Here is a 25,384-nt window from a genome sequence, read left to right on the forward strand (position 1 = left end):
GACGCCCAGACCCCAGCCTGTAAAAAATCATAGACTGCAGCTTCTTCTCCAATTGGTCCCGCTTTCCCTGCGCAGACTAAATGGGAGATCTGCTCCAGGTTTTCCAGCCAGCCCTGTCCCTAAATTTTCAGCACCCGGCGTATAAGACGACCCCTGACTTTTGAGAAGATTTTCATGGGTTAAAAAGTAGTCTTATACGCCAGAAACTACGGTAATACATACTGTATATGAAACAATTAAAAAGTATCTCTGATCATTTACAATTTTTATTAATTTTTTAAACCCACACTAAAAATAAAGATAACAACAATGGTAACAATTGCAAAGAAAATAGTAAATTTTATTTCATGTATAATTACAAAAAACCTTTAACATAAAATTTAAGATTCAGAGATGTGAGTAGATGTTAAAGATTTTGAAAATGTTGACCTTCCCTTTTTACCTATTTGATGAATTACTGGAATGATTACTGGGAAGGGAGATAGAAGAATTTTGCATGCCAATTTGTGCTTGTTGAAACTTGACTGAGATAAAGTAGAATAAAACATTTGAGAAATTAAGTTAAATATTCACCGATGGCATGAGAGTTATGTGGATTCCCAATGGGTTTAAATTAATATTCAAAGAATGTTCATCAATGGATGTTCATCAGATTGGAAAGAGGTAATAGGCGAGGTGCACAAGGATCAGTCCTGAGTGTTCAGCATTTTTGTTAATGAAGAAGTAAATAGAATGCTTATTAAAATTGGCAATGGATAGAAAATGGTTATGGATAACTGTTACATTACAAGACAGAATTAAAATTTACAACCATCTTGATATGTTGTAATGAATGGGCTGAAAGAACAGGCCCGTGTACTCCAGATCTTAAGAAGTAATAATTGCATTCTTTTCTGCATTGTCAGACTTACGCATTACATTCAGTGCTTCCTTAAATATAAAGGATTCAATGAAATTGGCCTAGGCTTAAGACAAAGACAGTGAAAATGTTTAGGGGACTATAAACTTGGAAAAAATTTTTTTAATGGAGCTGGATGTTTAATTTAGAGAAAAGATGACCAAGGAGAGTTATGGTAGTACATTTGGAATAAAAGAAAGCCTATCATGTTTCAGGAAATCAAGATCTGTTTGTCTCATTCCGGAGTACATGACACAAAATAGTAGATTTAAGTAATAGGGAGACAGGTTTTAAATGAATATTAGAAGAGTAAAAAAGCAGTTTGATATTGGAATCAATTATTCAGAATGGTATTAGACTCTCCTTCATATAATGTGTTCAGGTGAAAGCTGGACCTCTGAACTGGGGTGCTTTAAATTGTATTCCTGTGTTGAGCAGAAAGTTGAATTTGATGGTTTAAGCAATCTGTTCTATCTCTATTTCAAACACTTTTAGAATCAAGAAGCACCAGCTATATATTTGCTTCTCTGTCTGTAGAAAACCCAGCACAATGTTCATTCAAAGTAGGAAACAATGGGTTACAGGAAGACTCTCTTTCTTTTTTCCCTCTCCCAAGCAAAGCAAACCTGATTTTAGACATAGATTTAGAGCTAACGTTCAGAGATGTTAAGGGAAACACAAATATTGACAAACTAAAATTAGGGCTTATACACTCAAGATTATAACAGCATATTAGCAAGACAGATGGAACATGATATACAAACTGAAAGGTCAGTACAATTGCCATGAGATTATTACCTTTTTATGTACAAGGCTACTATATTTAAAGAAACAGGTTTGTTCCAGCTGTGCTAGGGAAACATTTATTTCCTGCAGACATGGACCTATACAGGTAAGACCATCTGTTGTCCTTAGAACATTGCCTTTTGAGTAAATAAAATGCCAATCAAATGGAGGGAAAGCTGCATTAATTTAATGCGTATGCCTTCACTACCTTAAACAGACATGCAGTGACATCCCTGTAGAATTTAAGGTCAGTTTCTAAAGTATTATCAGGTGGTTTGAATGACTATGGAGATTCTCAGTCATCCATGCCATGATTATCTCAAAGGTGCTTTTGCCAAAGGCAAGTGGACTTTTTATAAAGTCCATTTGCCTTTGCAAAAAGCACCTTTGGGACAGTGTGGTTTCAACATTTTAGATTCAGGAGATTTTTCTTAGTATTATTTGAGTGATTTGGTCACCAAATAAAACCAAATGCTTCGGTTGCTTTAGTGGTGGAGTACTCGGTGTCATTTCATTTACAGTTCATACAGTCTTATAGGCAGCAGGTATTGAATGAGTCTGCTGCTTGAGGGAAGGAAAGGATACTGTCAGGACCCACCCCAAACCACGTCTTAGGAAGACAAAAACTCTTGGAGTCAGTGCTAGTCCAAAAGGAATCTTTACTAGGACATGCTTGGTTGTGGGAATGCAAGACAGGACTTAGTATTGTTTTACAAATTGAAATTTTATAAAGGGTACCCGGTTCAACCCCCCTTCCCTCAACCCCATTTGGTCAGCCCCCATCCTTCTACTTGGTGTCATCCCTTTCGTGGGGAAAAAAAGGAACTTCAAATCTTTATGGTTATTGCCTTCTTCCTCTCCAGAATTAAAAGAAAACACAAGCCAGATACCTTTTTTCTCTAACCCTCCCTTTTGATCCCCCCAGTTCAAAAGGTTTCCTTGGTCTTTGAAATAACCTAAGGCAGGCTGAATCCACATATGCTCCTCCTTCCTCGGGAGATGGCAGAATCCATATGGGGGGGATAATGTTTTAAACATACATTTATGAATGTGATATAAATGGATTCTGACAGATGCGGTGTAAGTGGTGTGTGCCATTTTAGACTACATGAGGGGAAGGGAAGAGTTTTCAGTGTTCTCATTTGCACCTGTTATAGCAGTTAGGCTCATTTGGAAATGTTCTCTTTATTGTGCAATTTGTTTAAGAATTGCAGGAGGATTTTGTTGGCTTGCTTGTTTTAGATAAAGAAGGGTTTTAAAATGGCACTTGTTATCTGCAGCCAAAATGATGTTATCCATTTGTCTCAGGCCCAAATTCTGCCACATTGTTCTGTCTCATCTGTAATCCACCTGTTGTAACTATTCCAGAGTATCTGTGTTGCTATCTTCTCTCTTTTCTTGTTCCAGTTAAAATGAATCCAAATATACGCAATAATCACTGTTCATACCTCACTCATTTTTCCTCCTTTCTTCTCCAACTTCAATTGCTTTCTGCAAAGTTGGAATTGATATTGTGAACCTCTTCAGATAAGAACATTCTGTTTCTTCTCCATATTTCTAGCCTGCTTTTAATCAATGAAGTTCCTGGCATAGAATAAGTAAAAATCTTATGTCCCACAAAAACTGTTCAATTCAGTGAGAAGAAACTAAATATGTTTGGATTTAAAAAATTAACCTCCATGAACTCCTGGCAACCATATGGATATATCTGTGTTTTTTTCTTATGAATAATATATAGAAATAGTTTGCCATTGCCTTATTCTGGGATGAGTTTATGACTCAATCCAGCCTAAAATCTTGAGTTTTTCAGGTAGGATCTTATTCAAGTACCACTAGGTCAAAACCTATTTAATTTTATTGAAATCAGTCAAGGTTAGATAGATGCTGCCACCTGCTGTGGGCTACTCAACTGTGTTTCCAGTTCTCAGGTCTTCAAGAATTTCATTCACACTTAGGAGGTTAAAATCTAAAACAAAATGGTTTTCTTAATTGTGGCTAGGTTGATGGAACAAAAGGAGATAAGTAGCATCAAATTCAATAAAGAATTTTGGACATGTCAGTGAATAATAAACTGTACAAGCTCTCTGCTAGCCTAAATAAATGTGTGACTTTACAAATATATGAATGAATGAATGAATGAATGAATGAATGAATGAATGAATACCACATTTGAAGAGACAGAATGAGGATGGGTATACTTACTCCAGACTTTTACTTCCTTCATAAGTAGAAAGTAATGTTTCTCAGTGTGGCAAACTTCTGTCCAGAGAAGCGCTCTAAGATATTTAAAATATTACATGTACTGTAGATTTGCAGATCATCAGGGGATAAATAAATCTTGACAGTGGTAGCAGCTATTTTCCAACCAGCAGGCTTACCCACTGAGACAAACAGTATTTGATGCATAGTGCCCCAGTTCAATCCCTACAATAATTAAGAGAAGGTTGGCTGAAAACTATTGCAAAACAGTTGGGTGAGAGTAGCTTCTGGCATCTTGTATAGCCCTCTGCCCTTTTCCACAACTAGCAGAAGGATAATAAATTGTTTAAACTTGCTAACTTTGCAGAACTGACTTCAGGAGTTGCAAACTAGGATATAGTTGCCTTCAGTGTAGAATTACGCTGCTTGTTGGCTTACTGCAAGGTTTAGTCTTAGGCTTACCGTAAATAACTTTCCAACTGTGATTAGTCTAATATGTTCAGTTTAGGTCACTTGAGTTGGCTGATTGTGTGCAACAACACTGCAATTAACCTGCATTGAAGGCTGACTGTTCTCTTGAGTTCTGCAGCTGCTGTTCTTCCTGAGGGTGGTTTGGTAATGATGTTTCAGCACACTCTGTGAAAACTGGAACCCTTGTGTGTGAGCTGACTTCAAGAACAATGAAGGACTTTATGCCTGTATGAACTCCCCTTGAGTAAAGGCTAGAAAATAAAATGCAGGCACCTTGGTGTAGTCCCAGAGATCCTCTGACTCAGTAAATCTGACTCATAACCTCTCGTTTCCCTTTCCCTTCTCTCATCTTACAGATTATGCTTTTATTCCCAGCTTCTAACAATATTGTCATTTTTTAGACTTTTTTTGTTATTTTCACTTAACGGTTGTACAGGCATATGAAGCAAACTCCTTCCTTACCACCATCTAAAAAAAACATCTAGAGCTGGCTGAACTAAAAGAGGAGTCCAGTTGCCTTTAATATCTTCAAGACCTACATTAGATGCAGCTTAGTGTGCCTCGTATTAAAGCTACAGGGAGTGGAAAAATTGTACCTACACAAGGCAACCATGAAAACAACAGAAGTATCCATTACTAGTCAGTCCCGACATAAATCTTGCTCAACATAATCTTGGCTCCAAGTGTGAAGTATGTCTACCGCTTCCCTTCTTCTACTGCTTCCATTCTTCCTTCTTGTCTCTTGCTCTTCAGGGAAATTGTTTTATCTGTTCTTTGAAGCAGTTCATCTTTTCAGATAGCAAATGGAGAATTTTTAAAATTCTAAAGAGCCTGAATGCTTTTTGACAACAGAATATTTCCGTACGCTCGGAGTCCTCATTGATACCCAGGTTGTTCTTATAGATGGGGAGTATTTTCTTTTAAGACAATATCAGCTCTCATCTGTGATCTGAGGTGGTACAATCCAGGGACAAGCTTACTTCTTTCTGGAATGGCCCAGACTGAAGCAGGTTTCTCTCCTGGGAATAAAAAGGTGCCTTTTTTTGGAGAAGGAGGCCTGGTTGTTATAGTTTAGAATTGTACAAGAACAAATACTTCTGTAACTGTATGTATTTACAAATCCATTCTGGTCAGATTCCTTCTCAGAGGTTGAGGTTCTTTAACCAGATAGGTTTAGTGCATTGTTTTTCAACATACCACTATTTATTTCACCTTATTTGAATATTCAGCAGTTTTCAATATGGGGGCAGTTTGCACACTAATATGCATGCAATTGATTGAGAATTTGCTTAGCAGATTGCACCTGTCACCAGCATTAAAAAGCAGACTAAACAAAATGCTAAAATGTTGGATGGTGGGGAAATTACGTTGTGCATAATTAAATCTTCTTTTGTAGAGTCTTTGGTGCTCTCTGAGCTTGGTTGCTTGCTTGCAGATGTTTCATTACCTCACTCGGTAACATCAGTGCTAGTGAGTGTGGGTTTTCCTCCCTGTTTATATACATTAGCTTGACCTGCCACTGTTGGTGGAGGTACAGTTTTCCTGGTAGTTCCTTGATTGGGGTATTGCTTTCTGCTTGATTGTTTGTCTCATGTTAATTCCTGCTTATCTAAATGTAGTCTTCTGGTGAGGATGTGTTCTGGTCTTTTTGTTTCCTTCTTAGCTTTTGCATTGTCTCTTGTCCCCATAGCACTGACAATGTGACCTAGTTGTATAATGAGACATCTGCAAGTAAATAACCCAAGTTCAGAGAGCACCAAGGACTCCACAGTTCAATCCTGAGCTACATAAAATTCTTTTCTATTTAAAACATATTTTCTTCCAATATTACCCTTATGAACCTTTTCCATAATTGCAGTTATTAGTTCTTGAGTGGAAGCCATAAACAGGGCTAACAGTTACATGGGGAAAGGTTATTTTAAATGGTACTACAACTTTCTGCTCCAACTTAACTGTTTTGTAATGTCCAGCTTCTAATAATTTTATTTTTTTAAAAAAAGAAATACCCAATGGCACTTCAAATGCTGCATTTAGCATTTTAGCATTCTATGCATGTTTAATAAGGAATAGGTTCTATGAATAAATTATGTAAATGTAAATAAATATAAAGGGATGCGGTGGCTCAGTGGGTTAGGACGCTGAGCCTGTTGATTAGAAGGTCGGCAGTTTGGTGGGTCGAATCCTGAGTGCCGTGTAACAGAGTGAGCACCTGTTACTCATCCCAGCTTCTGCCAACCTAGCAGTTCGAAAGCACGTAAAAATGCAAGTAGAAAAATAGGGACCACTATGGTGGGAAGGTAACAGTGTTCCGTTGGCATCTAGTCATGCCGGCCACATGACCACGGAGACGTCCTCGGACAAGCGCTGGCTCTTCGGCTTTGAAACGGAGAGGAGCCCCTAGAGTTGGAAATGACTAGCACACATGTGCGGGGGAACCTTTACCTTTACCTTTTAAATAAATATATTTTGATAGCACCAGTGTGACTTTGTGAGAAAAACTGAGTTTTAGAGTAAAGCATTTTTAAATAAAGTGACTGATTTAGTTTTAAAATGTTGCTAGAAAACATCCACCAGTTCAGTAAGATTGCTAGTTTAAGTTAAAGCAGAATCTTGGTCTTTGCTAAGTTATTTGGCCTAATATTATGGCAGATATCTTTGTTCTATGCATCCTTGTCAAAAGCCATAAATGCTTTGTGGTCTCCAATGTTCACAGCAAAACAAAAAATATAGGGGCTTGCTAGTTTTTAAAGTGTTTGAATAATTTTTGCTGTTTCAGTTCCTGCATCTTATTGCTTTAATTTAATTTAAATTTTTGTCTATAGCAGGGCTTTTCAACCAGTGGTACAGGTACCACCTGTGGTACATTAGCACCTGGCAGGTGGTATGCGACCATCCTAGAAAAGTGATGGCAGGGGAGGGGAATGAGCTGAACCAGTGGTAGCACCGCACAAGCCTGAGCGAGAGACAGCTGGAGCTGCAGGGCTGTCAGGGCTGAGTGGAAGCGCCAGGATCAGTGCTGCTTTCCAGATGATTGTCGCTTCTTCGGGGCTGTCAGGGCTTAGTGGAAGTGCCAGGATCAGCGCCAGGCTCCAGTTGGAGCTCGGCGCTGATCCTGGTGCTTCTGCTAAGCCTTGAAGAAAAAACAATCACCTGGAAAGCAGCACTGATCCTGGCGTTTCTGCTGAGCCCAGAAGAAGTGCCGATCAGCTGGAATGTTGCAGCATCTCCAGGGTCTTGTGATTTACATTCAGATGCTTGGCAACTGATTCATATTTATGACAGTCACAGCTTCCCAGGGTCATATGAAGTGACCAAAACCTGCTGCAACCACCCAGCAGAATAAAAACCAAACACCCTCCCACCCAACCCCTGTTGCCAATCCTCAGCAGAAATGCTCACAACAATGAAAATCTCGGACAGGAGGAAGAGCACCGCTGGGTGGGCAGGCAGGTGTCTTGCTCAGCTGTGGCTTGGGGGGCACTTTTTTCAGTCCCATTTAACTTAGAACAGTCAATAAGCGAACTGTTGTAAGTCAAGGACTACCTGTACTTTATCACTTTGTTCCTTTTTTGTGGGGTCATTAAGTTTTTGACACCTTTCTAGGCAACTGGTGGTACTTGGATATTGCCATATCCTAAAAGTGGTACAATGAGTGAAAAGGTTGAAAAGCCCTAGTCTATAGAATATTATCACTCATACCATAGTATGTAGTAATGATACTCTGAAGTAATTCCTTTTTGGTTGGTGGTTGAGAATAATACTTAACATTATCAACATAGGTTGTTTGATTATTTTACCTTAGTTCAAATTACTTTGTAGTCACCGGACCATAGTAGTGTTTTTTTTCCATTTGATATGTGAAACACGTGAAAGAAATCACTAGATCACGGGTCGGCAACTCGCGGCTCCGGAGCCACATGCGGCTCTTTGAGCCGTCTCCTGCGGCTCCCAGCCGCCTGGTGCACGCGCACCTCTTCGAACGGGCAGTGGTGCGCACGCACCTCTCCAAATGGAGAGTGGCACCGCCCATTTGGAGAGGTGCGCGCGCACCTCTCCGAATGGGCGGAGGTGCGCGCACACCTCCCCAAACCTTTGGAGAGGTGCGCGCGCACCTCTCGGAATGGGCAGCGGCGCCGCTTGTTGGGAAAGCTGCCGCGGCACGTTTGCAGGCTGCTGAAAGCAGCAGCTCTGCAAACGGACCGCGGCAGCTTTCCCAACTAGCGGCGCCGCTGCCCATTCCAAGAGGTGCGCGTGCACCTCTCCGAACGAGTGGAGGTGTGCGCGCACCTCCCCAAACCTTGGGAGAGGTGCGCGCGCACCTCCGCGCAAACGGGCAGCGGCGCCACTCTTTGGGAAAGCTGCTGCGGCACGTTTGCGGGCTGCCGAAAGTGGCAGCTCTGCAAATGGGCCGCGGCAGCTTTTCCAACAAGTGGCGCCGCTGCCCATTCCAAGAGGTGCGCGTGCACCTCTCCGAATGAGTGGAGGTGCGTGCGCACCTCCCCAAACCTTTGGAGAGGTGCGCGCACACCTCCGCGCGAACGGGCAGCAGCGCCACTCTTTGGGAAAGCTGGTGCGGCACGTTTGCGGCCTGCCAAAAGTGGCAGCTCTGCAAATGGGCCGCGGCAGCTTTTCCAACAAGTGGCGCCGCTGCCCATTCCAAGAGGTGCGCGTGCACCTCTCCGAACAAGTGGAGGTGCGTGCGCACCTCCCCAAACCTTTGGAGAGGTGCGCGCGCACCTCCGCGCAAACGGGCAGCGGCGCCACTCTTTGGGAAAGCTGCTGCGGCACGTTTGCGGGCTGCCGAAAGTGGCAGCTCTGCAAATGGGCCGCGGCAGCTTTTCCAACAAGTGGCGCCGCTGCCCATTCCAAGAGGTGCGCGTGCACCTCTCCGAACGAGTGGAGGTGCGCGCGCACCTCCCCAAACCTTTGGAGAGGTGCGCGCACACCTCCGCGCGAACGGGCAGCAGCACCACTCTTTGGGAAAGCTGCTGCGGCACATTTGCAGGCTGCCGAAGGCGGTAGCTCTGCAAACGGGCCGTTGCCGTCGTGCAACCGGGAACCGGTGCCATCACACATAAAAAAAATGGCAACCGCACGCGTCCGTGCATGCGCAAGAAAAACCCATTTTGCGCATGCGCAAAATGTTTTTTGCGCATGCGTGTGCATGGACGCACGCACGCGGCTCCCACTTTTTTTTATGTGTGATGGAACCGGTTCCCAGTGGCTCTTTTCCTTTTTCAGGTTGCCGACCCCTGCACTAGATTATAGCCATCACTAAGAAAAACCATAGAATTAATGCCATAACAGAAATGTGATTATGAAATTAAAAGCATTAAATTTTGTTAACAGTCTTGGTGGTGGCACGACAACTCCCTTTGAACCTGGAGGAAGCTGAGTATCTAGATCCGTACCAATCGGGTTTCAGACCCGGGCATAGCACGGAGACGGCATTGGTCGCGCTGGTGAATGACCTCTGGCGGGCCCGAGATAGAGGTTATTCCTCTGTCCTGGTCCTATTAGATCTATCAGTGGCTTTTGATACCATCGACCATGGTATCTTACTGCGTCGTCTTGAGGGGCTGGGAGTGGGAGGCACCGTTCTGCAGTGGTTCTCCTCCTATTTCTCGGACCGTTCACAGACAGTGTTGGCAGGAGGGCAGAGGTCAAGCCCTAGGCCTCTTAAATGTGGAGTGCCTCAGGGTTCGGTGCTCTCGCCCCTCCTGTTCAACATCTATATGAAGCCGCTGGGAGAGATCATCCGTAGCTTCGGGGTGAAGTATCATCAATATGCTGATGATACCCAGCTTTTCATCTCTACCCCGAACCAACCCAGTGATGCCCTCGATGTGATGTCCCGTTGCCTGGAAGCGGTACAGATTTGGATGGGAGAAAACAGGCTTCGACTCAACCCGGCCAAGACTGAGTGGCTGTACATACCGTCATCTCGTTTAGTCCAAGAGGTTCCATCTCTGACTATAGGAGGAGAGATGTTACCTCCCATTGATAGAGCACGCAATCTGGGCGTCCTCCTAGATTCACGGCTCAGTTTTAAAGATCATATTGGAGCCGTGGCTAGGGGGGCATTTGCACAGATTTGTCTTATATACCAATTGCGCCCCTTTTTGGACCGAGATGCCCTACGTACAGTCACCCACGCACTCGTTACCTCCCGTATTGATTACTGTAATGCTCTCTTCATGGGGCTGCTCTTGAAGACCACCCGGAGGTTTCAGCTGGTGCAGAATGCAGCTGCACGGGTTGTGATGGGAGCTCCCCGATACTCCCATATTACACCCCTCCTGCGTGAGCTGCATTGGCTACCAGTTGCCCTCCGGGTGAGATTTAAGGTGCTGGTACTTACCTTTAATGCCCTACATGGCTTAGGTCCGGGATACTTGCACGACCATCTGCTGCCGGGAACAAATTCCCATCGTCCAGTACGCTCACACAGAGAAGGTCTCCTCAGGGTACCGTCAGCTAGGCAATGTCGGCTGGCGACCCCCAGGGGGAGGGCCTTCTCTGTGGGAGCGCCAGCCCTATGGAATCAGCTCCCCCCTGAGCTTCGGATGGCCCAAAACCTCCAATCCTTTCGCCGCGGCCTCAAAACACTCCTGTTCCACCAGGCTGACCTGGACTGACAGGCATTTTAATTAATTTATATTTAGTATTTTTAAATTATTTTTTAAATTCTCTAATTTTAATTTATTGCACAGATGTTCTCAATTTTATTTTTATCTTGATTTCTGTACTTATTATATGTTTTGTTGTTAGCCGCCCTGAGTCCTTCGGGAGATAGGGCGGGATATAAATCCCATCAATAAATAAATAAATAAATAAATAATTCCCCCCCCCCCCCAACTCCCATTCAGCATCAAGGATGTGAAGGTGTGTTTCATGTACTAGTGAAAGATTTGTGTGATTTTTACAATGCCTGTAATATGCTGACAAAGTAGAGAGGAAGGAAAGGAACTCATATAAGGTCTTCTGAGTTGCAAGGAAAGTTGGGAGGAACTAGGAAAGTTTTAGTTCAAGGAAGAAGCTAAGGTTTGTGGGAACATCATAACAAGTTTTAACTTTGTTAATGGCTGCTTGGGGCAGGATGCTTATCATTTTTTTTCCCCTCTTCTGTGCCAACTACGACAGATTGAGATATAGTACGGGTCTCACACAGGGAAAGTTTGTGTGGCCAACAACTGTTTGTCTTTAGATAGTAGACGCATTTTCAATACTGTGCAGAAATAACAAACATTGAAAGGCTTCTAGTTTTATTAAACCTAGGTAATATAATAGAATTGCTTAGAGTGAGAAATTAATAGCATTAAAATCCTAAAAACATAATTAGTGTTGTGCTTTCTGAAATCTTCTGCATGCATATAGACATCCCTGGGACATACACTCAGTTTTGCAGCTGAATTTAAGTTCTACATTAATAAATTTTAATATGGTGTGTTAGTTTAGAAATTCAAAGAGTTGCCTTTTGCATGACTGACTGGAGTCAGATTCTGGACATCTCTACAATAAATTAGTGAGCTGGTCCTAGGAAAAAAAGCAATTTGTTCAACTTTATATTTCCATGTGCAACATATAATTATAAACCTGAGCACCACTTGAACACCATCGGCATTGACAAATTCACCATCAATCAGTTGCAAAAGGCAGCTTTACTCAGAATAGCTTACATCCTGTAACAATACCTCTAACGCCATCAAACATCAATATGTGCCTATCCCAGGTCCTTAGGAAGGACTCAGTAAATGGATTAAAATGCCAAATCCATTCAGAATATCTAGCTGACTGCAATGAACCATAATAATAATAATCACCACATATCTTTAAGAAACAAGGGACGCGGTGGCTCAGTGGGTTAGGATGCTGAGCTTGTCGATCAGATGGTCGGCAGTTTGGCGGGTCGAATCCCGAGTGCCGCGTAACAGAGTGAGCGCCTGTTACTCGTCCCAGCTTCTGCCAACCTAGCAGTTCGAAAGCATGTAAAAATGCAAGTAGAAAAATAGGGACCACTACGGTGGGAAGGTAACAGCGTTCCGTGCGCCTTTGGCGTCTAGTCATGCCGGCCACATGACCACGGAGACGTCCTCGGACAAGCGCTGGCTCTTCGGCTTTGAAACGGAGATGAGCACCGGCCCCTAGAGTCGGAAACGACTAGCACGCATGTGCGGGGGAACCTTTACCTTTACCTTATCTTTAAGAAGGGTTTTAGGACAACATGTGCAAAAAAATACTTTGAACGCTATAATATAAAAAGGGATGCATTCATAATGACTTTATATACGTCTGTCTTCCATACATTCTGGTACAGTTTCATGCATGACTTAATTTTTTTTTCAGATGGGCAGCAGGTTTGGGAGATGGAGGCCACAGTGGACAAAGACAAGAGCCAATCTGTAAGTTCACTCTATTGTTAGCCACAGAAATACAATCTTCCACTTTGTATGGAAAAGAATAGTAATAGAAAAATCATGTTCTCCTTAACATTGGCCAAAGTGAACAAGATTCCATTCTTGTTCTCATGTCTTATGAGTAGAATCTCATAAATAAGAGAAATATTAAAACTAATATTTTAAACAATATTAAAACTAATTTCTCTAAGGTTGAAACTTCAGATACTGTATCTTTAGCTGAACTGTTTAAGGAGGGTTGCTTATACAGGTAACACACATACGACTATTCATTTAATGACTATTTAAAGTTATGACAATGCTGAAAAAAGTGACTTATGATTGGTCCTTGCACTTATGACTGTCACAGTGGTCATGTGATCCAAATTTAGGGGCATGGAAACCTACATGTTTTTATTATGATTGCAATGTCCATGGGTCACATGATCACTATTTGCAACCTTTCCAGGGGCTTGTGACAAGCAAAGTCAATAGAGGAAGCCAGATTTGCTTAACAGCTGGTCCCAGTTGTAGTCATAAATCAAAGATTATCTGTATTTACAAGATTATATCCCAGTGATCTCTTGCTGATTGCAGAAATTAGGCCTACCATATTTGAGCTGCAAAATCTAGACAATCACTAAATAGCAGAAAATGGATGCAGAAAAGTCATTTCCTGCCATCTGTGGATCATCTGGATTTTTGCAGGTTAGATGGGTATGTCTATTAATATTGAATTACTGGCATTATTATACTGTATTGTCCCCACAGTTATTTATTATTATTGTTGTTTTCAGAATATGCTGTTTGTAGAGATTCCAGAATATCGGAACAAGCACATTCATGCCCCTGTCAAGGTGAATTTCTATGTTATCAATGGGAAACGGAAAAAAAGTCAGCCACAGCATTTTGCCTACCATCCAGGTAATTATTTTTTTTTGTGAAAAGGGACTTGTAACACAAACATTTTGTGGGAACATAGAGCTATTGGTTATGGCAACCGAATAGCAGTGCAATATACCCAAGGGCAATATAGCACTTGGATGAGAAATCACAGGGAACGCCATGTTGTAGAGCAGAAAAATTGAGAATTCTCTTGAAAGATGACAGGATAGGAGCAAACCACTTCCATTCTGAAAATTGAATAGATGTGGCTATGAAGCTTCAGGAGTTTAACTCAAAAAGGACTTTAACTTCAAAACTAGGTGGAATCTTTTTAGATTAGGTTAAGTTGGGTACTAAGAGAAGAACCTGGGATTTGTGTTCAGAAACACTCTCTCGAGGATTGTTTGTAAGATTCCATTTCGAGGAGCAATTGGTGCAATCATTTCCCTCTAGTTGATCATTAGTTTTCTATCTTACTTTCCCTCAAAGCAGCATTATAGAGCATCCCGTCTCCTTATTTGTGCATGCCATTTCTACGGCCACCAAATTAGCAGATTGCCACTGTGGGCAGTTAACAGAATTAAAAACACAAAACACAATAACCAGTGAACACGATCTTCTTGGCTACAGCTACCAGCTACCCTTCAAGTAGGGAGCCACTAGTTCCAGATACACACCTGCTATATTTGAGGATGCCAAGCCCATCCAGAATTTAAAGAATACTATCTCCATATCTAGAATCCCTAAAAACCACAGGTGCTAGATCTTTCTTGAGCTGAGCCCAAGAAACTACTTCTTCCCCATCCAGATGGCCACGGCCTTCAGATGCTGGGGGGGGGGGGGAAACTTAATTGCCCTAGCATAGATATTACTGATACATTGGTAATTTTTCTGGTAGTCATTAGCTAGTTACTTACATACACACAGAGATCATTCAATTCCATAATGTTGACATATTGCATCACTTGATGCTGACTTTACTAGATAGAACATGGAGAGTCTTAGTCATCCAGATCATAGTTATCCCAAAGGTGCTTTTTCATGAGGCATCTGGACTTTCTTGTTTTTCTCTGAAAATGTTTCTTCAGCTCTGACTGGATGGATGGTGGGGAATGTAAGGATTTGGATGAGAAGCAAAATGTCTTTAAAGAAAAACAAGAAAGTCCACTTGTCTTGTGAAAAGCACCTTTGGGATATAAGCAATATTTTATGTTGCTTGGCTTGGTGGAATTAAGTAGGTAGTCATTATGTGGATAATGAGGGTGATCGATATGCCTATGAATATTAGCTGGTTACCCCTTGTAGCTGAACACATAAACTGAGTCCATCAAAAAGTATTTGAGAACAAGGCAATAGAAGGTGATATGGAAGTTCAAATTGTGGATGTACACTGTAAGTCTACAGTGCTCTGTTGCTTGAATTTGTCAGTAGATATGTGAGTAATATCTGAAAACTGAACAAGCTGAAAACTGGTAGTGGGGAATTATAGTGTCAGAGTCATTCATCTCTTTGACTGTCTATTAGCAGTTCTTTTAAAACTGATATCCTTTATGTATTTTCTTCCAGTGCCTTCCATCAAAACAGAGCCCATTGATGACTATGATCCAAGTTTAATCTGTAATACAGTACACAGTGGTCTAAGAACAGTAACACAGCCTTATTATTCACATCATACAATGGTCTCAGAGTCTCCTTCCTGTCTTGTGGCTACAATGGCTTCTTGCCAGCAGTTGCACTCAAATCTCTCTTCTCCCGAATCCCAGTATCCTTCACAAAACCCAGGAGCTATAATATATCAAAGAAGCAAAAGTCTCAGTCCAAGCCACCTGGGCTACCAGCAGTCCAACTTGATGGGAGCCCAGGTTTCCATCCCAGATATTCATAGGTCAGTGCTTGTACACACAGGATCCCCTAGCCAAAGTTCAGCAATGCTCCATCATTCTCCAGTCAATCAGCCATCTTCTCCAGTGATTCATTGCTCTCCCACAACCAATCATCAAATGAGATGTGAAAGCCATCAAGAGTTTCAGCATATAATGTGTAGTGAAAATTTCACATCCAGTGGAGTGAGGCCCCATCAGCCTCAAGTCAACCAAGCACAAAGGTTAAGCCCAAATTCTTATCCTACTGTGATTCAGCAGCAGAGAACGGCCAAAAATGGACCTCCAGTAAATGATCAAAAGGAAGTGGTATCAGCTGGAGTCACTGTAAAACAGGAACAGAATCTTGACCAAGCTTATTTGGATGATGGTAAGCAATATCTGCTTTAAAATGCTATTTTCTCCCCAGATTGGCCTTTGAAAGACATCAGTTTGGCTTCCTCTTTCTTAGGGTACAAATTTGTAGTTTGGAGAATACAAGTCGCTGCATTTGCACAAAATGATAACCTAGAGATCTAGAATATCTTGGCCTATTGTTCATATATGCAGCTCTGCTGGTCCATATTCCCTAATTCTCCAGATTGGTTTCTTCTGCCAGTTAAAAAAATAGAACTTCAATACCTTTTAAAATAATTAATATGAAAAAGTGTAATATTATGATGGAATTTAGCAGCACCAAACAAGGCAGGATCATACATAATTTCACATCTTGATTTCAAATTCTGATTCTCATTTAGAGTATCTCAAACCAGACATTCTGGTTTGGAGGTATGGCTAATGTTTTTTGTTATAGTGTCTTCTGGTTACCAAAGATATGTCTGTTGAGATGAGGAGCAAGGGAACATTCAGGCAAAGATTAATAAATTAAAACCTCCAACATTCTCCTTTATCACATAATTTATTTCGGGATAAAATCTTACTTTGTATTTTGAAAGCTCAGATTTCTGGTTTAAAACTATTTTAAAAGTCTGCTCTTTTTTAAATTCTCTAAACATGTTTGCTTTTGGATCAAATTCCTTGACTTAATAATAGTACAAAGTATTTTTATCTTTTTTTAACGGAAAGCACAGTTTTACTGTTTAGCTGCATTAGCCATTTATGCAATTGTTCAAGCACGTTTAAAATATTTGTGGTACCTGTGCCACAAATTAATCTTAATACTACCCAAATCATTACCTTAAAGTATTTTGTATTTGATTTATTATACTATTTGCATTAGATATATTGTCATGTTTTCTGTTTCTATTGTTTTTACCCCTTCTTTTGGGTATTTTGAATATATATTTTATATTTTTAGCTTTTTATATAATTTAATTTTGGGGAGGGTTTTTTTTTGTACCCCATTCTCCTTATGTTGGTCTTTGATTGTGATAACAGTTGACTTGATTGCCCAAGCAAATGAATAAATTGAAAGGATAAAATAAGATACTAATATTCAGGCTTTTAAAAACAATAGACCATAAGTATGGATTCTGTTTTTATAAAATTCTTTTAAAGAATGCTGAATGACAAAAGAACTTTTTGTTGCCAAGAGCAACACGTTTACTGTTTCTTGTTTTTAATTGTCCTTGAAGGTTATAGAGGTTGTTGGATGTGTAGGTGGCAATGTAATTTTACCACTGGAATGGCTTGAAATTGTCTGTCTCGGAGATGGAGAATCTGGAAGGGTTTCAGTTCAAAACCGAACAGGGTTTCAGGACATGGTGTCCTGTGCTACACCTCCCAAATTTAAAAGTATTTCACTAAATATTTTATTAAGGATGCAGTTGGCTTCTATTTTTCTAAATATTTGTAGAGGTATATAGAATCTGTTGAAAGTATCGTATGTTTGCCTGGAATTCAGATATTTTGACTTAGGGGAAAAATAGGAAAATTGTAGTGCAATTCATATAACTTGCAAGATTATAATACTAATTATGGGGTGTTTGTAAGCAAATAGACATTTATTTCAGACTTGTTTTTTTTTAAAAAAAAACTAGGGTGTTTTTTTTACCTTATCCATATGAATAAATGGTGCTTTGGAGAAGATGATTTTGAGTTTTTGTGACAAATTCATAAAGTTTATTGTGGCTCCTATTCTTGGTCAGTATTTCACTTCAGTACTAAATAAATTCTAACTCAAGCAGAACTGAATGAAGGTTATTATTTAGCACCTCAGGTTTAAAACGATTTTCTCTTTGAGACATGAACATTCTCTTGTTACTCATTCTCTTGAATAAAGATTTTATGGATTAGAGTTTGAATGAAGTAATTTGCTGACTTTTTATCACTGAGAGAAAGAGTTACTTCCTAATAAATTCGGGATTGGTTCCCCTTTGTGGTTATTGTGGATGCTTACCAGATAGATAGGTTCCTAAAGCACTTGAGTTAAAAGAAATGTGTAGTAATTCAGTCTCTCTCCCCCCCCTGTGTATGTTTCTGTGTGTGTGTGTGTGTGTGTGTGTGTGTGTGTGTGTGTGTGTAAGAGAGAGAGAGAGAATGAGAGAGAAACACTTTGGGAAATCTCCAGAGAATTGCAAATAGGAACTATAATTAAGTGCATTAGTACATTGCTTTGAAAGAAGCAGAAGATTCTATGCAATAAAAGCTAAAAGAAATAGGTGTGAATAGCTTGCATGGCCATGAGGAGATACTTTTTTTAATTTTAAGAATACTGGGAAGATTAAATAGCGTTAGCATGAAATGATTTCCTTCCCATAGGAAAACAAACAAACACATCTAACTAAACATTCTTAGAACAGCTATCAGATGTGAAAAACAGATACTTGTGGGGAGCTCATTTTTCCAGTAAAGTTAAAATTGTTGCTGGAAGCAAACAATACATTTTGTTCTCATCACTGTCCTTATTCTGTATTTTCTGCTATCCTCTCTCCCAAGGAAGATTCAATCTTTATCCTTTTGTGTACTGAGATTTTCTTTCTTTCTTTCTTTCTTTCTTTCTTTCTTTCTTTCTTTCTTTCTTTCTTTCTTTCTTTCTTTCTTTTCTTTCTTTCTTTCTTTCTTTCTCACTCTTTCTCTCCTCCTTCCTTCCTTCCTTCCTTCCTTCCTTCCTTCCTTCCTCCCTCCCTCCCTCCCTCCCTCTCCCTCCCTTCCTCCCTCCCTCGCTCCCTTCCTTCCTTCCTTTTTCTTTGTTGATCAGATTTTTTTTTTGCCATTGATCACTTCTCTTCGGTGTTTTAACTGTTTCCCAGTCTTTCACAATTTCCCATTATTGTGTGGTAGCAATTTCTACCTTTAACTCTATAGAGTTGACTTCTATGAGTTGGGTATCTTTTAATTATCCTGGTTATGAAACTAGAAGGTGTCTGAATGGGCAATGCTGCACAGAGTGTATTCTTGATAAAATACAATTTCTGTAATTTTCTGACACAGTAAAATGGTCTTAAATTAGATTTGTCCCACAGCAACTCGTATCAGATTTCCCTTGCAATTTTTTCTCTCTACATAGATATTCAGCATGCTGGAATGGCAGATGCCAAGAGAAAAATAGCATTTCACCCCCTTTATTAAATGAGTAACTGGTGGATTATGAAACATATGCATGGATTCTTATGCCTGATTTCTTTGCACAATTTATTGAACTTTTTCCTGGAAGAGTTTTAAATCACACACAGAATACATTTTGAAACCAAAAAATAATTCTCCACCCTACAAAGCAACATAAAACTCTTATAGCCATTTGATCTTCACTGAAAATTTACCACTACCATGCAAAATCTGGCAATGAAAACCAAGCAGGAAATTTATATGGTGTCTCTGACTCAGCACTGTGATTGACAGCAGGCCTCCCAAGTCTGAGACATTTTTCTGGGCAGACTTTTACACTGGAGACCTCCTCCACTTGCAAAATAGATATTACATCTTTGAGTTTCAGTCTCTTCAAAATCAATCCTGTAATTATTGTGAAATGTTTCAAAAGCACCCCTGGACTATTTTAGAAAGGAAACAAAAAATACATGGAACAGATCTTTCCCAATCAATTTATGTTAACCGAGGTGCAAAGTACATTTGTCTCTCAAACAGGCGAATATTCAAAGGTAGAGTGGCATCTGCATTATGATGTTCATGCAAGTTTCATTGAATCAATATTGTCCAAGATGATCCATCAAGCCAAAATAACAGAGAAGTTGCTTCTTCCCATGTGATTTAACAGGTTGTTGTTGGGTAACTTTACTCCTCTACATTTTCCCACAGACTGTTATAGATGGTTTACCTTGAACAAAGTTCTCCAACAGGGCACCACATGATGGGATCATGTTTGGCAGCAGCCTTGTTGCCTATATAATTGGTTTTGTTTTATTTTATTTTAATTTTTTTATTTTTTTTTATTTTTTTATTTTATTTTATTGCCTTTCCTCCATTGGTGTTTGGCAAGTTAAATTACTACATTTTTAGAGAGAGTCAGATAAATAACATTTATTGTTCCGTCTACAATAATACTGTGAGTTAGATTGTAAGGTTTTGATGCACAGTAATGCTTTGCCTCCAGTACTTTTATTGCTCATTATTGGCTTCAGTGTTGCCAACAGATTAGTGTAGTTTCAGATCTTTCATAACAAAATAATAGAATAACAGAGTTGGAAGGGTTCTAGGAGGAATTCTAGTCCAACCTCCTGTTCAAGCAGGAGTCCCTATACCAGGGGTAGGCAACCTCGGCTCTTTTATGACTCATGGACTTCAACTCCCAGAATTCCTGAGCCAGCTTGGCTGGCTCAGGAATTCTGGGATTTGAAGTCCATGAGTCATAAAAGAGCCGAGGTTGCCTACCCCTGCCCTATACCATTCCTGACAATTGGCTGTTCAGTCTCTTCTTAAAACCTCCAGTGATAGAGCACCCAGAACTTTTGAAGGCAAGCTGTTCCACTGATTAATTGTTCTCACTGTTAAGAAATTTCTCCTTAGTTCTAGGTTGCTTCTTTCCTTGATTAGTTTCCATCCATTGTTTCTTGTCTTGCCTTCTGATACTTTGGAAATTCACAGAATTTCCAAAAATTTATAAAATTCACAGAAGCCTCACAGAAGTTCAAAAGGGTGTTCCAAAACAGTATACAAAGTTCCTTGAATTGAAGGTGCCATGTCCTTGGCTTGACTGCAGAGATGTGCATTGTAAACATTAAACAAGGATAAAAAAGTTTAAACACTGCAAACTCTAATATCTTTTTTTTTAAATAATGGTTCCTTCGGTACTACTCTTCACTTGCTCACCCAATCACATAATAACATATAAGGTACAAACACACAGAGAGAGATACAGACACATAACACTGCAGACCCTAAAATGATAAACCCAAATTCAGGAAGAAAATAAATTGAGTTGGTAAAAAAAAAGTAGCAGTTGCTCTACTGGTACTTCTTTGTTCTCAAATTCAGGAATCCTTTAATTGGTATAGTACAATGCCTGTAGGCAAGTTTTGCTATAAAGCATTTCCTGTTCAGAAGAACATACAAAATCTATTAAGAGAGCAAGAGCACCACAAAACGGAACTTAAGCCTTGCTCAGAGTACACATTTACAATTTGTCCTTGCACTCCTCACGTAGAAGCTGTGTTTCAGAGTGAAAAATTTCTCCTATTATTGCAAAATAATGTTGTGAAGTCAAATCACAGAAACACTGGCGTTGTGATTTTTGTGGGGAAACAGGTGTTGAGTCCTTTCATGAAAAATACTTCCATTCTGTTGCCTTGCAAACCGAAGGTTAACTTCAGAATGATTTGGGGGTCTTCTAAACAAACTTAGAAAACAGCTAGTAATTAGTTAGATAAATAGATTAAAAAGTTGAATAGTGAACCATTTTCCAGTTTTGGAGATGAACTAAACATTCAGCTGGATGACTCTCTGGAGCTGGTCAATGCAATTGCCATAGCAAAAGTCCAAATAGTCCAATCTATATATATTGCTAAAACTCTTGTTGTGACCTTTAACTGGGCAAAATGGTGCATTGTATGGCAGCCATTTTTTAACCAAGATACCTCAAATGGGCTAACTTACAGAATGTGTCCAAAATCCAGGTTGCAATGTCCTAAGGCACAGGTCTGCAACCCGCGGCTCCGGAGCCGCATGCGGCTCTTTCAGCCGTCCCCTGTGGCTCCCAGTCCTCTGCCATGTGCAGTCGGAAAAAAAGTGGGACTAAACAAGTTCAACCAATCAATTCAAATATGCAGGGTAGGTGCATATCTCGCCTTGGCTCCACTCTTCAGTCATACCCTGTTCTGTGCATGCGCGCTTGTACGCGCATGTGCATACATTTTTTGCGGCTCCCAGTTTTTGCTTTTGTGAGGGAACCGGTTCCGAGTGGCTCTTTCACTGTTTCAGGTTGCTGACCCCTGTCCTAAGGTAATGTGATCAGCTTTTGCAACCTTCTGACGAGCAAAGTTGATGAGGAAGCCATTTGTCTTACAACTGTATTACTAACATAATAATTGAAGTGGTCCACTTAACAACTGTGGCAAGAGAAGTCATAAAATGGAGCAAAACTCACTTTACAAATGTCTCACTTATCAACAGAAATTTTAGGCTCAATAGTGGTTGTAAGTCAAGGACTACCTATAGGATTATGGCATATGAAAGATTTTTCCCTTGGAATTTAAGAGGAACAAATGGCAATAAGTGTGAAATAACTAAGGAAAGGAAATAAAAATAGAAATGATTTCTGTCTATGAAATGAAACGGACGGGGAATAATCTAATAGATTTGATTGGAGGTCAGGTCTTGTGAAAAGTGTTGGCAAATAAAAGCAGGAAAGTGAAGTTATCAGTTTAGTTATGAAAATGTAGAAAGTATGAATTGGTGTCACCTAGTTGTGACTATAAGTAAAAATAGGCATCCATAAGTTGGTGAAAATTGCATGTTACGCTCCAGTGAATTGTGACAATGGAAGAACCATTTTGTAGGAGAAATTAGGCATTATTCTACAGGAATGCAATGTGGGGGGAGGAATAATTATGCTAAGTGATATGAATGGATGGGTATGAACAGAAAGGAAAGTACAGAGAAAGTGATTAGGCCATTCAGAGACCCAAGCATGCATAAGAAAGAATAATGAGTATCTGCTTAGAAAAAGATCTGTTCCCAATACATACAATAAATGTTTTAGATTTGTGCATGGCAAAGAATGTATTAATTGACTTAACTGAATGTGAGACAGACAGTTTCTTGTATTGTCAAGAGAATCTTTGGAAAAAAGGGACATGGAAGAAAATAAAAGAAGTGAGGCAAATACAGCAACTGCAAGGAAAAAGTATTTCAGAATAGTCTCATTACAGAGTGGATGGAAAGTAGATATAAGATTATAGTTATGATCACTAGAGTAGAATAATATAGGATTACAATTAGAGTGGAAATTAAAACTGTTTTGGAATTGGATGAAGCGAGGACCCTCCGAGAGAGTAACTACAATGAATGAATTTGGGATGAAATAGGAGTGAGGGAATGCCAGAAGGAGAATTTTAGAGATTTGAAGGGGGATTATACAGAGATACATAGACTGATCAATTGAAAAGTGGAATTGAAGAAATGTTTTAAGTGTTAGTTCAGACATATTGATGAAACAGAAGTCAACGATGCTGTTAAAAAAAATTGTAAGGCTGCAGGTATAGCTCGAATAATTGGAAAAGTGTGAAGATATGAACAGGATTTGCATATGGAGGCTTTGTGGTTTGTTTAACATGTATACAAAGATTACATCGGTGACTAAGAACTGGAAGAATACTGTTTCTATTCATCTGTACTAAAGTGCAGCCTCCTGAGCTCCGGCTGGTGTATCTGAATGCCAGGTCCGTGGTTAACAAAGCTCCCCTCGTTAGGGATTTAGTTGAGGGTGAGCATGCGGACCTGGCCTGCATCACGGAGACCTGGTTGGGCCCAGAGGGTGGGGTCCCTTTGGTTGACCTCTGCCAACCAGGCTTCCGGGTGCTGCACCGGCCAAGAGCTCAAGGTAGGGGTGGGGGAGTGGTGGTTATTATTAGGGAGACCTTATGTCCGCGGGAGACCACCGTTTCTCAGATAGTCGGGTGTGAGTCTCTCTTTGTGAGATTTGGTTCTGGGGCGCAGTTGGGTTTGCTGCTGACGTACATTTCGCCTAGTCGTACAGCGGCAGCCCTGCCCGAGCTGCTTGATATCCTCTCAGGGTTGGTGGTTGAGTTTCCCAAACTTATAGTTTTGGGAGACTTCAATCTACCATCCCTGGGAGGCTCATCTGAGCTAGCTCGGGAGTTCATGGCTTCCATGACGGCCATGGACCTGACGCAAGTAATTTCTGAACCAACTCATGAGGGAGGCCACACTCTTGACCTGATTTTTTTATCTAGACGGTGGTTGGATGATCTTGGTGGGGGCTCTCCATTTATTATGCCCCTGTCATGGACCGATCATCATCTCCTGCGGATGGTCTTCCGTTTTGCCACCCCCCGCCGTGGGGATACGGAACCAATTAGATGGTACCGCCCCAGACGCTTAATGGATCCTGATAGATTCCAAGCGGCGCTGGGGTCCCCACCTGCCTCCATTGCTCACAGCTCGGCGGATGCCTTAGTGGAAACCTGGGACAGGGCAGCCACTGAGGCACTTGACCGGGTTGTACCCTTGCGGCCCCTGACCCGGCGCAGATCCCAGCGAGCTCCATGGTTCTCCGCGAAGCTCCGGGAGATGAAGCGTCGGAAACGGGGCCTAGAGAGCTGTTGGAGGTCGAGCCGATCCAAACCCGACCGGTTGCGGTTAAGAACCTATATTAGGTCTTATCTCGCTGCGATGAGGGTGGCGAGGTGTAATTACTTCTCTACCCTCATTGCGTCCGCAGATAATCGCCCGGCCGCCCTGTTTAGGGTGACTCGCTCACTTCTTAATCAGGAGGTGAGGGAGGATCCCTTGCAGGGTCGTGCCGAGGAATTTAGTCAACATCTGTCGGATAAAATCGCTCGGATTCGGAACGGTTTGGACTCCAGCTGGGCAGAGTCAGGCGATCAGGACACGGACGGTCTTGTCAATGTTATCTGGGAAGAGTTTGATTCTGTGACCCCTGATGAAGTGGACAGGATTATGGGGAGGCTGAGCTCCTCCACATGTTTGTTGGATCCGTGCCCTTCCTGGCTGGTTTATGCAGCTAGGGAGAGGACACGAGGCTGGCTCCAGGCGGTTATATCTGCTTCTTTGAGTGAGGGTTATTTCCCCACCGTCTTGAAGGAGGCGGTGGTGAGACCTCTCCTCAAGAAGCCTGCCTTGGACCCAGCTGTATTGAACAACTTTCGTCCAGTCTCCAACCTTCGCTTTCTTGCGAAGGTTGTTGAGAGTGTGGTGGCGCATCAGCTCCCTCTGGTCCTGGATGAAGCGGATTATCTGGACCCCTACCAATCGGGTTTCAGGCCCGGGTACAGCACGGAGACGGCATTGGTCGCTCTGGTGAATGATCTCTGGAGGGCTCGGGACAGGGGATATTCCTCTGTCCTAGTCCTATTAGACCTCTCGGCGGCTTTCGATACCATCGACCATGGTATCTTGCTGTGGCGTCTCAGGGGATTGGGAGTGGGAGGCACGGTTCTTCGGTGGTTCTCCTCCTATCTCCTGGGACGTTCGCAGTCGGTGTTGGCAGGGGGGCAGAGATCGGCCCCTAGGTCTCTCGTTTGTGGAGTTCCTCAGGGGTCGGTTCTCTCGCCTCTCCTGTTCAACATCTACATGAAACCGCTGGGTGAGATCATTCGTGGTTTTGGAGTTGGGTATCATCAATATGCCGATGATACCCAACTTTTCTTTTCGACCCCAAACCACCCCAGTGATGCCCTCGCCGTGATGTCCCGTTGCCTGGAGGCGGTTCGGGTCTGGATGGGGAGGAACAGACTTCAGCTCAACCCTGACAAGACTGAGTGGCTGTGCATTCC

General features: G+C 41.4%; 1 protein-coding gene across 2 annotated transcripts in view; it reads left to right on the forward strand.

Annotated features, from left to right (window-relative positions):
* NFATC2 (nuclear factor of activated T cells 2) overlaps positions 1 to 25,384 on the forward strand; it is a 153,557-nt gene that overhangs the window by 83,086 nt on the left and 45,087 nt on the right. For both annotated transcript variants that reach the window (XM_083357419.1, XM_083357420.1), the window contains exons 7-9: positions 12,701 to 12,756; positions 13,548 to 13,674; positions 15,202 to 15,885. In XM_083357419.1, coding sequence (XP_083213545.1) covers positions 12,701 to 12,756; positions 13,548 to 13,674; positions 15,202 to 15,885 — 867 coding nt within the window. The remainder of the gene's footprint in view (positions 1 to 12,700; positions 12,757 to 13,547; positions 13,675 to 15,201; positions 15,886 to 25,384) is intronic.

Source organism: Vipera ursinii (genome assembly GCF_947247035.1).
Source record: "Vipera ursinii genome assembly, chromosome: 3".
NCBI lineage: Eukaryota > Metazoa > Chordata > Lepidosauria > Squamata > Viperidae > Vipera > Vipera ursinii.